Below are 13615 nucleotides of genomic sequence, written 5' to 3' on the forward strand. Positions count from 1 at the left end.
TGGCTGGATTTTGATGTGAAAGACAACAGGAGATGGACTTTTTCACTGGAGGAAGTGTTATTGTGGATTATGGATTTCTATTTTAGTTTAAATGTTTTAATGATGGATTTGTTTCTTACAAACACACACACAGATTTTGTCTTCTCAAGATGTGAACTGAAGTGGTGTGGATTACGTGTGGATTATTGTGATGTTTTTATCAGCTGTTTGGACTCTCATTCTGACGGCACCCATTCACATCCATTGGTGAGCAAGTGATGGTATGCTACATTTCTCCAAATCTGATGTAGAAACAAACTCATCTACATCTCGGATGGCCTGAGGGTGAGCAAATTTTCAGCAAATGCTCATTTTTGGCCGAACTACTCCTTTAGATCAGCTTATTATTTGACCAAACGCTGCATCTCTGTTGTGAAGACCGTCCCCTCTGCCAGCTCTACAGACAGATGGTCTCCAGGTTCCCCGCGGGTCGCTTCACTTCAGGTGTTCGTCCTGCTCTCCAGTGTCACCCATAAGATCTCTAGCTCAACAGGTTTTGGGTTTCCACTAAGCAGGGCCAGAAACCGCTCACCTGTGCAGCGTTGCCTGGCTACCCTCATCTTTAATTTAACACGGCAGACCCAACTGCAGACGGCCGCCGACGCCTCGCTCTTCACCATGCAGGAGTCCGAGAAGACGACGAGCAACCCAGAGCCCATGCAGAACGGAGAGGCCATGAGTCCGGACGCACAGGACTCCAGAGGACCGCCGGGGGATGAGGAGAACCAGGGAGCCATCCCATCAGCGCCACCGCTGCCCCAGGAGCCTCTGCCGTGTCCGAGGCCCAGACTGGTGTTTCACACGCAGCTGGCACACGGGAGCCCAACGGGACGCATTCACGGCTTCACCAATGTTAGGGAGCTTTACGCCAAGATCGCAGAGGTCTTCGACATCTCCGCTTCTGAGGTACGGCGAAAAAAAAAAAAGAGTCTTTTGGGTCAAAGGAGTGGTGTGTGGGTCATTTGTTTCTTTGAAAGTATACTGGAGTTTGCCCTTAAGGTAGTAAATGTCTTGTTTGAAAGTTGCTAGATAATGTATCGCGCATTAGTTATCTTGATTGTTACAGCTATTAAAATTGATAGCAATTTTAAATTGTTTTAACAATTTTAAATTGTTTTAGACGAAGAACATTTATCTGTTTGTTTGTCTGTTTAAATTTACTAGCCACTGGCACATTTTAAAACATTTTACAAATATGTATTATTTTTAATAATTCATTTGTTAATTTCATTTATTTATCACTAACCAGCCAATGGCATATAAAAAAAGATTATTTTTATTTATCATTTTTTACACACACACACACACACACACACACACACACACACACCACACAATATACATTATATATATATATTGTTTAAATACATTTTTATTTATTAGCCACTGGCATAAATTAAAATATTTATTTATTTATTCTATGAGTTTACTAGCCACTGATATATGAAAATATTTATTTATTTATTTTACTAGTTTACTAGCCACTGACATATATGAAAATATTTATTATTTGTATTTATTTATTTATGTTTTCCCCCATTTACTAGCCACTAGCATGTAGTTAATTATTTTTGCATCATTTTGTAACCAAAATAATTTATTTAACAGACAAACAAACAAATAAATGTTCTATGTCTAAAACATTTTTTTTTAAAAAAATATTTAGTAAAATGCCTTGAACAATTAAAAAGTTTTGTTTTTTTAAATAAAAATACCGAAATGTTTTCTATGCCTGAGCACAGGACTTGCTGGAAATAAAGTTTTATTTCATCAGTCATCTTGGTCTCCTTAGGCAAATAAATAAATAAATAAATGTTTTTAATATGACCATATGTTTTTAAACGTATTAGTTTTAGTATTTGTATAAAACATTAAATAAAAAATGTTTTAAACAGTTAAACAAAATTTTAACTATTATTAAACTAATAAATAAAGTTGTTTTTTTTAGTTTTGTGCGCTGCTTGTTCATCACCAGATCAGGTTACATAACCAATCAGTTTTATCTGTAGCCTAATCTTTTCTTCAGAATCACTGTACTGTAAAAAAAAAAAAATCACACAGTTTCAGGAGAAAATGTCCTTCAAGAACATGTTATCAAGACACTTCAGCACTTTCGGAGGGGTCAAGGCTAGAATAATTACGTGTTTATCTCAACACAAACAAACATGCTTCAGTTTGAGTCGAAAGTTCACTAGAAAGACTTAAAGGTCACATGAGCTTTCAAACCGCTATAAATAATTGCGTCTTCCTCACACTTATAGCTATGAAAAGCTGAAAATATTTAATATTGTTTGTTTTTCGCACATATTAGGTGTAATGATAAATATAAAAAGACTTTTAAACAAGAAGACTCGCGCCTAATTTCTAAGAAACAGGAGCGTTAGCATCTGTAAACACGAACACAAATCAAGTTTTACTCAACGTTTATCGATGCTAGCTACCTATATGACTCCCTAACACACAATATCAGTTATATTCTAGCAGAGTTACCCTGAAAGCACTAGTTAACCAAACCACCACAGCGCCATCCTGTGTGCCATCTTGGCGCGCTTACGATTGAAAACGGCGGGAAAGGCTCAGGTGTCCGTTTTCTCTGTAGTCTGACGCACGTGTGTTTATTTTCAACTCCAGATCCTCTTCTGCACGCTGAACTCGCACAAAGTGGACATGCAGAAGCTGCTGGGAGGTCAGATCGGGCTGGAGGACTTCATCTTCGCGCACGTGAGGGGAGAAACCAAAGAGGTGGAGGTCGTTAAAACCGAGGACGCGCTCGGCCTGACCATCACCGACAACGGCGCGGGATACGCCTTCATCAAAGTGCGCGCTATTAGCCGTTTAACGGTTTCTGGAGTGTCGCGAATCTTAACATTTGAGTTCTAAAACGAAATAGAACTCTGGAACAGAACAAAATAAAAACAAAAGCAAAACAGAATCAATAAATAAATAAAATAAAATAAAATAACGTAAATAAATAAAAATGCTAAATGTTTTCGCACATGCCAGTAGTCATTAAGTAAATAAGTAAGTAGCTAAGTAAATAATTAAATATCCTACATTAATAGTAAAGTGTAAGTTAAACATAACCAATGTTTCCTGGATATTCCTGAATTTGAGCCTATAAAAGAAAAATACAGTTAATCAATAATTAAATGTTGTGTTTGAATAGTGGCTGGTTAAAAAAATGAAGTAAATAATATTAATAATAATTAAAAAAAAGGTAAACGCTTTCATTAATGCCAGAGGCCAGTAAATTAGAATAAAATAAAAGATATATAAAATGTTTCATATGGCTAGTAAATAAGGGGGGAAATTTAATAAATAAAGTGGGTATGATCAAATGAACCAGCACATTTTCTGGAAAAACAAGCTTTTAAAATTTGAACCTCCAAAATCAAAATACAATCCTGGGAAAAGTAAATAAGTAATAAAAGTAATAATAAATAAATGAACAAAAATAAATAATGAATAAATAAAATATTTTTTAAAGTAAATAAGTAATAAAAGTAATAATAAATAAATGAACAAAAATAAATAATGAATAAACACATGCATTTTTGATGAAATGTTACTTTCTGAAAAATAAATAAATAAATAAAAATGAAGGATGTCAAGCTAAAAAAATAATCAAAAATAAATAAATAAATAAAAATGAAGGATGTCAAAAACGGTTTAGACGTTTGCAAATAGTGAAATAAAAGTTATAGACGTATGCAAATGTAAAAATGTAAAAAAACTGGACTATATATAAATATGTATTTAATTTTATATTATAATATTATTTGTTTTTATTTTTTTGTGTTTTGTTTTAGAGGATAAAGGAAGGCAGCACCATTGACCAAATAAAGACGGTGTGTGTCGGCGATCACATCGAGGCCATTAATGACCAGAGCATTGTGGGATGTCGGCATTATGAAGTGGCGAAGATGCTAAAGGAGCAGCAGAGAGGAACACCATTCACCCTGCGCCTGGTCGAGCCCAAGAAAGCCTTCGGTGAGTACTCATATTACTATCTCATATCACATCAACACATGCTTCTCGTCATCAAAACATCCACGTAATACACCTGACATCAATTAACATCACTTAACTACTGGTTAACTGAAAGTATAAGCAGTTACATCAACTTAGTCTTAAAAACGCACTCTGGACCTTATACAGGTGCACCTTAATAAATGAGAATGTCGTGGAAAAGTTCATTTATTTCAGTAATTCAACTCAAATTGTGAAATTCCTGTATTAAATAAATTCAGTGCACACAGACTGAAGTAGTTTAAGTCTTTGGTTCTTTAAATTGTGATGATTTAGGCTCACATTTAACAAAAACCCACCAGGAGAATATTTAGGAGAATAGCGCCATCATGTGTTCACACTATGGAATAACATTGTGGTATAAGCCTATTAAGGTATTTACTTAAATCATACAGTAGTATATGAATGAAAATTTTTTTTATGAGAATAGCGCCATCATGTGTTCACAAATTATTTGTGAAAAACTAAATGTTATTTTATGTATGTATATATATATATACTACATTTTTAATATATATGTATATATATATATATATATATATATATAGTATATTGATAACTCTTTAGTTATCTGTAATATTTAATATTTAATATATTAGTGTTTGTGTTTGTGTATATATTTGTTTAAATATTTACACAAACACACAGTATATTACATTTATTTAAATAAAAAATGTGTAGTGGCCAATATATTGAAGAGTAGAACCCCATCATGTGGTCAAACAGTGGAAAGAAGTGTTAAATTATAAAAAGTATTAATAATTTAATTTAAATAAATATTACAAAATGCGTTTCAAATATATTATTGTTTTAAAAATATGGAATTTTTAGATATTTATACGAGTAGGATATTACTAGGCTATAGATATTTAAATAGTTAGAAGTGTATTATTTAAATAATTGTAAATAATATATGTAATAAATGCATAGTAAAGTAATATTTGTTAATGTAAATAAACTAGAAAAAAAATGAAATATTTAAATATTCAATTTAAAAATGTACAACATACATAAAAGAAAAAATATTCAAATATGTAATGTTGAATATGTAATAATTTTAGCCTGAGCAGTTAAATTTAAGTAGCCTATAGAATTACACTAAATTAATTAAATAGAAATTTTGATATAAAATGCTGTGAATCAATAAATCATTGTTTTGAATCCCCTACATGACTCCTCCCTAACAACTGATTCTCCAGAAATGCACATTTTATAATAAATGCATATTTACATATACATTTTTATTGCTATGAATAGAACATAACTGGATTTGAATATTCATTTAAATTTCATGTGTATATTATGTATAATATTAATATTTATTATAAATGTATTTATTTATACATTTCTTTTACACACTCAGGTGTGGTTCAGAAATGTTTCAGTCGCTCGTGTACACAATAAACACGTTCATGTCATTATTCAGATTCATATTGTTACATTACAGTGATCTCAGACGACTGCACCATGTAGGAAATAACAGTAACGAATAACAATTTTAAAGACAGACTTGAACGGAAAGTCATTTTCCGGCATCATTTGTGAAGGAAGGAAACGTGTGTGGAGTAAGAACATATAAAGGCTGAAGCATTTAAAACATAAGTTCAGAGATTGGCACAGTTCAGTTGAATAATAAAGTTTACCCTCTTTACCTTTATGTTGTTCTGCTGTTTTGTGTTCATCTGCTTCTCCCATTTGCTCTTTTACATTGACTATCACTCTAGATAGAATAATACAATAAAATACAAAAACAATTTTTCAAATATTTATTAAACTGATGAAATGAACATTAACTTCAGTGGTATGAGAGACTGGATGCTTTAAACTGATTTCCAATTGAACTGTCAGCAACTGAACTGAAGCTCAAACTGTTTCAAATATAGTGAATTAAGCTTCAAACTTAATCATAATGCACAATATTTCCATCTAACATGTATTTTTAGCTGCAGATCGTCATATTAACAGAGTGTTTTACTATATAGCAATAAACTGGTTACTTCATATTTGAAGATTTGTGCTGAATGTTATCTTTGGAATGGAAATATTCTATATTATAATAAAAAATATTATAATAAAAAATATTATTTCAGTTTATGTCATAAAACTAGCAAGCTAAGCCAGTAGTAGTACTGACAGTGTCGTGTAAACACAGCTAAAGATGCTAAAAAAAGCAGAGGAACAGACGAACCGAATCAACTGAGTAAGAAACACTCCGATTGATTCAAACTCTTGACTTCGATCATTCAAGCGACACACTAGCAAAAAACAGACCAAAAGAGCCATTAATTTTCGAATGTTGACATAGCTTGTAATGGTTTTAAAAAAGTCTGTATAGTGATGGGTGAAACGGAGCTTTTCGAAACCGTTACGTTTCAAACTGATTCACGAATTTGAAATGATTTCGAAGCGCATCAATCGGATTTATTATAATGAAAGTATAGTAGCCATGTTTTTCTCACCTTAGGAGGACACAGGGTGAATATAGAGATGCAGTTTTTGCTGCTTTAGGAATAACAGAACTTCGGATAGTTTCCATATACTTGTCTTAAACAACTTGAGTAAAGAAAGGGGAGATTTAGAGACAGATTTTTGTTTATGCATGAGGAATTTAGCAGGAAACACAAATTAAGTTATATTTCCCTATATTCTCTTTCGGCTAGTCAAACAATCCAAAGAAAACATCTTTAAAACAGAAAGAACGTTCACTTACAAAATGAGATTAGATGAACATAAATCAAAATGTCTTTGTGTTGGCACAAAACAAGTGAATGAATCTTCCTCAGAAGAGACAAAAACAGCAGCTCACTTCAGTGTCTGACTTATTAGGGGCCAAGCACCGTAAGTGCATAGGCACTTCCGCTCTCGAGTCTATGGCAGCCCATAGAACCGCTTGCGGGAAAGTTGTGAAATTTGGCTCACTGATGGAGGACAGTCTGGTGCAGATGCCGAGTCGAATGATACCATATTTTCCCAGGTCAGGCATTTTGGGCATCACCCATTTTTAATTTTATAGTAAAATGCTATATTTTACGAACGCATTGATGTATCGTTACGAAACTTGGTATGGGTCATCAGCACGATGCCCTGAAGGAGCCTGAGAAGTTTCAAGCCAGTGCCACCTAGTGGTAAAATCAAATATTCACAAGCTTATAACTTTGGGTGTGGTCGACTTATTTTCACGTGAGTCACCTTTATAGACTCCTGAATTCTTGCTGAGTCCAGCAATACCAAACATGCCAGGTTTTGTCTTATGGTTTGTGCAACGTTGCAGTTTACCGCTTAAAAACATTTGGCAATATCTTAGAAACCTTTACTCCGATCAACATGAAACCACTCTAGGAAATTCGAAAACATACATGTAGCGTGCTGACTACACGCTAATGCCCAATTGCCAAAATTTTGATAGTAAGTGGCAAAAAAATGCAAAGTCGGGCATGTTTTCTCCTCTCACATATAACTATAACTCCAAAACAAAATGAGATATTTTCACCTAATTTGACACACATATGTATGGGCACACTCTAAGGACACATAAAAAGTTTGGTGGGATTGTGCCTCTTTGTGATGCTATAATTGAACAAAACATGAAATTGCCATTGACTACAAGTATTATGATATAAAATGCAATATAATATGCAATATTTCACGAATGCATTGGTGTACCATTGTGAAACTTTGTATGTACCATCAAGATCATGACCTGAAAGTACTGTACTCAAAAAGTTTTCAGACAGTGCCACCTTGTGGTCAAATGGTATAATGAAATCTCAAATAAATGCTAATAGTTTTCTGTGCATTTTGCCTATTGTAATGAGACTGGTATTATTAGATTCCTTGGGTCATGCTGAGAACAGTGATACAAATGTTGCCACAGTAAGCCAAACTTCCTGTCTGCTATTTAAAATTTTCTTTAAAGACCTACTTTTTCGAACTCCTCCTAGACCATTGGTCCGATTTTCACCAAAATCGAATCATATCACCTCAGACCACACTGACAAAAACTTATGGATTTTGTGTTGATAGACAAAACCATTTTCGCATACCACAGCAACGGATTTGAGGCATGATGCCAAAATGACACTTGAGGCTGTATCTCTGCAATGCTTTGGCATATTGACAACCAAACTTAGTGTGTGCCATTGTCAACTCTCACAGAACACACCAAAAGGATTTGATTACAGCACCACCTATTGGTCAAAGGTGATAAGCCAATAAATCATGTAACTAGAGGCTGTATTTATGATTTTTCAGCTGTTTTGACTAATATCATCCTAAAACAGCTTCAATTACTCATTTCTGCAGTTTGTTGGAAGCTTGCTTCTGTAGTGCTTGGCCCCATAATTGCTGCTTTAAGCTATATTATTATAATTACCTCCATAAGCTTTTTGTGAAATTTGGAGACGCTCATTAATCTGTTTGAGCTCTTCATATTTAAGGAGAGAACTATAGTTTCCAAAGTCTGACATCGCTTGTTATGATTTTTAAGGGTGTTGAATTTAGTAGAGATGCTGTGACATGTTCCTACCAATATCCAGCGACTACAGCAATAAAATGCCAAAATCAAACCTACGTCTTTGCCAGGGTTTTTCTAACGCGTGATTGAGAAAGCAGGTCTGATCCGTGTGTTTATGAACTACTGGCCTCCATAAACGAGCTGGTAATTGCCCCGTGTGCAGGTCTGAGTAATTAAAGACTCAAATCAGTTAATGCTAATAATTAGCCGAGGCGCGTTCCTCCCACAGAGAAATAAACACTCATGTAAATCTCGCCACGCTCGGCAGACTGAGCAAATGCTGAGCGAGCCTCTGCTGTCTGTGACAGCCAATTACTGCCGTTAATAATCGAAAGGCCTTTGATTATCATTATAGCATTAGCTAATTGGATGTTTTAGAGTGATGGATTAGCCTTTGTGAGAGAAGCGCGGGTAATTACGCTCCCGAGCGCGCGCTCAATTCCCTCATCTTGTTTGAACATAGAAGATCAAAGGAAAAATGGCCGCCACTGGCTGCTAATGCTTTAGCTTGCTAACTAGCTACAAGTAGGTATTCCTGGCTACTTCTCAGCAGCATGACTGTCGTTTAGTTTACCTTTTCTACTTTAGCATTGTATATTTAAAGTAATATCGCCTCCTGAAGCAGCTTCAGAGCTTTTTCTTTGTAGCTTGTAGTACACGAAGAGAACAAAAATAACGACTTTATTAAGCAATTCCTCTCCTCTGTGTCTCTCCAAATCAGCGTAGCACCATTTTGGCAGTTCTGAGCAGTACGCAGACGGCGTATGTTCTTCTGTGTCAGCCGCGCCACAAGTATACGTTTTTTTTTTTATGTGTATTTACACTTTGGTTTGAAAGAAAACAGCGCATCAGTGCAGCTTGGCTGACACAGAAGAGCGTACGCTATTATTTTTTGCAAATAAACTCTTCAATTCTTTAAGTTTCTTTGAGGAATAGAAAGAAAAAAACAGCGCATCAGTGCAGCAAATGTCTTAATCATCACTTTTGATCAGTTTAATGCATCCTTGCTAAATAAAAGTATTAATTTCTATAATTTCATAATTTAATAATAAATATATAATGATTTAAATATACTGACTTCAAGCTTTTGAATGGTGTAGTGTAAAATGTTACGAAAGCTTTTTATTTCAGATAAATGCTGATCTTTTGATCTTTCTATTTATCAAAGAATCCTGACAAAAATATACTCAGCTGTTTTAAATAATGATAATTATAATAATAAATGCTTCTTGTGCAGTAAATCAGCATATTAAAATGATTTCTGAAGAATCATGTGACACTGAAGACTGGAGTAATGATGCTGAAAAATTAGCAGTCATCAAAGGAATAAATTAAATTTTAAAATATATTCAAATAGAAAGAAATTACTTTAAATAGAAAAACATTTCACAATATTACTGCTTTGGCTAGTTTTTTTTTTTTGTGAAATGTTTTTCTAGACAGCAAATAATTAAATTAATATAAATTTTGAAACGAAAATGCTGAAAATCAGTGAATCATTTGTTTTGAATCCCCTACTTTACTCACTTAAATAAACTGATCATAGTATAGTTTTAGTTTTTATCTCTATATTTTCCATTTTCATTTTTTTTTGTTAAAGTTTTAGTAATTTTCTTGTGTTTTGATCTTATTATAGTTTTTGTTTTTTTTTTTATTTTTATTTTGTTTTTTTTTTATTTAGGATTTAGTTTTTTCATATTGTCAAGTTAACCTACAGTTAACAAAAATTATATATTAATAAAATATTATGCTTACATTTACAGTAATCCCAAAACTATATGAGTCGCATTATTTCTCAGAAATTTCATAGCCATTAACAGGAAACCAAGGCTTGGAATTTTGATGATTGATGATTCAATCTGTTTTCCTGGTTTTCCGCTGTGCCCAGATAGCAATCTCTAATGCGCCAAAGCGGTTGAAAGGTTAAGTGTGTTTGTGTTTGTGTGTCGATCAGACATGATAGGCCAAAGGACGCGAGCGCCAAAGTCCAGCGAGGGCAAAATGGTGACCGGGAAAGAGACGCTGCGGCTGCGCTCCAAAGGATCGGCCACGCTGGAGGAAATCGTGAGTCAGGGTGCAAATCCCAGGCCTTTTCAACCTTAAGCTTGCTCTTCATCTCAACTCCAACCGTTTGTTTTCCAACAGCCCAGTGAGTTCGAAGACAAGGCCATCAAGAAGGTTGACGACCTCCTGGAGAGTTACATGGGGATTCGAGACCCAGAGCTTGGTGAGAGAACCTTACCGTAAAAGGCCTGCGAGACTCAAGCAGAACATCTCTGTGATTCCCATAAATTCATGAGCATTAGTGAAAGCAAATTGTGGCCCATGGGATCAACTCCTTCCAAAAACAAATTAATGGAATAGTTCACCCAAAAATGACAATGTGCTAAAAATGAGCTCACCCTCATGCCTTCCGAGATGTAGAGGAGTTTCTTCACCAAGTTTGGAGAAGTGTAGCATTGCATCAGTGTCTCAGCAATGGATGCTCTGCAGTGAATGGGTGCCGTCAGAATGAGAGTCCAAACAGCTGATAAAAACATCACAATAATCCACAGCACTCCAGTCCATCAGTTAACATCTGGAGAAGACAAAAGCTGCAACAAATACATCAAGATGTTTTTAATTAAAATACAATCCATAATAACGCATTCTGACAGCACCCATTCACTGCAGAGCATCCATTCCTGAGCAATGTTACATTTCTGATTTTGTATCTCATTCGTGTCCTACAGCGACTACCATCGTGGAGGCCGGGAAGAACAAGAAGAACCCGGATGATTTCGCCGAGGCGCTCGACTCCGTTCTGGGTGACTTCGGTTTTCCTGACGTCTTTCTGTTTGATGTTTGGGGCGCTATGGGAGACGTGAAGAACGGACGCCTTTAAGAGGTAATCCATGGCTTCAAGATGTTTTAAAGGGAAAAAGCTGTTCCTTTTTGTCTTGTAGTCAAATTTGTTTTCATAGGTATAATTATGGTACATTTTTATTGATACTTTTTATTTACATAGCTAGATTTAGGAATTACGTATTCTAGTTTTGCAAATACACAGTCAAATACCAAAGAATTAAATACGAAAATATTATCAATATTAATAATTATTATAATATTAATACATGTTATTTAATAGTATTTTCATTTATTATTTTTTATATTATTTTATTTACACTCGTTTCGATATAGATTTTGAAAACAATCTAATTTATGAATTTTTCTGAATATTCCTTTAATGATTCATTTGCATTTGATCAAAATGTGTGGCAGTTTTCATATATCAGAAAAAAAGTAAAAGTGTATTTAGATAAATATTGTGTTTATTTATTGGTAATACATAGCAAACGTATTTAAAATTGTATTTTGTTGAATTTTTTGTTTATTTGAGAATATAAATATTAGATGAAAAACATACAAAATCATTTTAAAAACTCTGGGGGGTGGGGGGCAATAGAGAAATATATATAAAAAATTAAATATGACAAAAGCACATAACAAATTTATTAAATCCAAAATTACAAAATAATTAAAATATACAAATAAAATCAAATTTAAAATATTAATAAACACTACAAAAGTATATTCAAAAATAATTAAGTATTAAAAATTGCACATTTTTCTTGCAATTTAATTAGTCCCAATACATAGTTACTTTTGAATGACTGTAAAAAAAAGGATAATGATTCTTTTTAAGAATCACATGTAGTTATGCAATCTACCAGCATGCGCTAACTGGACCACGCTGACTAACTAAACGTCCAGCCCTCGTTTCTGGACTGATATCTGTTGATCAAGATAGAAAACACATAAAGCAGGTCATCTCAGGAGGAGTTTATTTACAGGCAACTCTCAAGCACACACATTTACAGAAAACCATTAGCAGGTCTTTCTTCCTGACGCTGGACAAACACCATTAGAAGCTTAACGTCAGATGCTACACTCTAACGCTATCTCTCACCAGCACATGCTTTTCCTCGTCTGTGTTTTTCAGAGTACGTCAGACATCTGAGGGACATTCAAGCTTGATTTGTGACATCTGTCATCTGTTTTCATATACACAATCCTCCCAATTCCCACCTTTACCCTGAGGAAGGAGAACGTCAAGATTTAAGCGGCTAATCGGCATGCTAACGCAAACATCAAGTGTGTAAAGCAGTATGATTAAGTAGGTCAAACTGTATTTCCCATCAATGTGTATAGCTATCTAGGATATAAATCAATCTCTTAAGTGTTTTACATGATAACTTTGACTTTTAGAAGTATTATGAACTAGTATATGTTAGCTTAGCTTAGACTAGCCTTTGTTTGTTTTGATGTCTGTTGTGTTATGTATAAATACATTGTGTTACTGGTGAAATGAATGATCTTTTACGATTAATGACAGATCTTGTGACACTAGCTTGTGTATATATGAATAATAAATATTTAATCACTTCTGTGCACATCCAATGTGTATTTAACTTAAAAATCTACTAAACGTGTTTGCGTATTGTATATCCTGTTTTACAATCCTTTTAGATGACCTGATGTGACAAATTTGAATATGAGCAAAGATTAAAAACATACCACAAATTGACTTTTTGTACATTCACACTTTATACACAAACAAAGGAGAGCGACAAATGGCTCACAAATTTCCTTTAGTCAACGTGAAATCAAAATTGACACTATTTACTTTGTTAATAATTTTTTTTTGTTTTATAGTATTTTATTTTTTTTTATTTTTCAATTTTTTTTATTTTTATTTTGTGTTTTTTGTTCCTTCATGGGACTGTAGTACTTCAAGTAAACTTTGTCTTTTTGTCAAATTTTCAAAAAATGTTTTGTTTCAAATCAGAGATTTGTGATTTACTTCGTAGCTTGTTGGTTTGATTGTGGCTTTTAACTCTTTAACGAAGAATTTTATAAGCAAAAGGAATGGGAAGATCTCCAGGAACTACTGAAAAATGGGCAGGGCATATTGTGCACTCTATTGTGCAAAGGCTCCGCCCATATTTTAACCCCTCACCCTCCAACCAACTGTCTGTTTTCATCATCCAATCA

The 13615-nt window shown here is 33.9% G+C and overlaps 1 protein-coding gene across 1 annotated transcript; it reads left to right on the forward strand.

Annotated features, from left to right (window-relative positions):
• Positions 1–444: 444 nt before the first annotated feature.
• gipc3 (GIPC PDZ domain containing family, member 3) lies at positions 445–13148 on the forward strand. Its single transcript, XM_019103009.2, has 7 exons — positions 445–945; positions 2671–2856; positions 3849–4029; positions 10536–10645; positions 10727–10808; positions 11314–11468; positions 12564–13148. The coding sequence occupies exons 1-6, from the start codon at positions 658–660 to the stop codon at positions 11463–11465; spliced, it is 999 nt and encodes a 332-aa protein (XP_018958554.1). The 5' UTR covers positions 445–657; the 3' UTR covers positions 11466–11468; positions 12564–13148.
• The last annotated feature ends 467 nt before the right edge of the window (positions 13149–13615 follow it).

The sequence above is a fragment of the Cyprinus carpio genome, chromosome B22 (genome assembly GCF_018340385.1).
Source record: "Cyprinus carpio isolate SPL01 chromosome B22, ASM1834038v1, whole genome shotgun sequence".
In the NCBI taxonomy this organism is placed as follows: domain Eukaryota; kingdom Metazoa; phylum Chordata; class Actinopteri; order Cypriniformes; family Cyprinidae; genus Cyprinus; species Cyprinus carpio.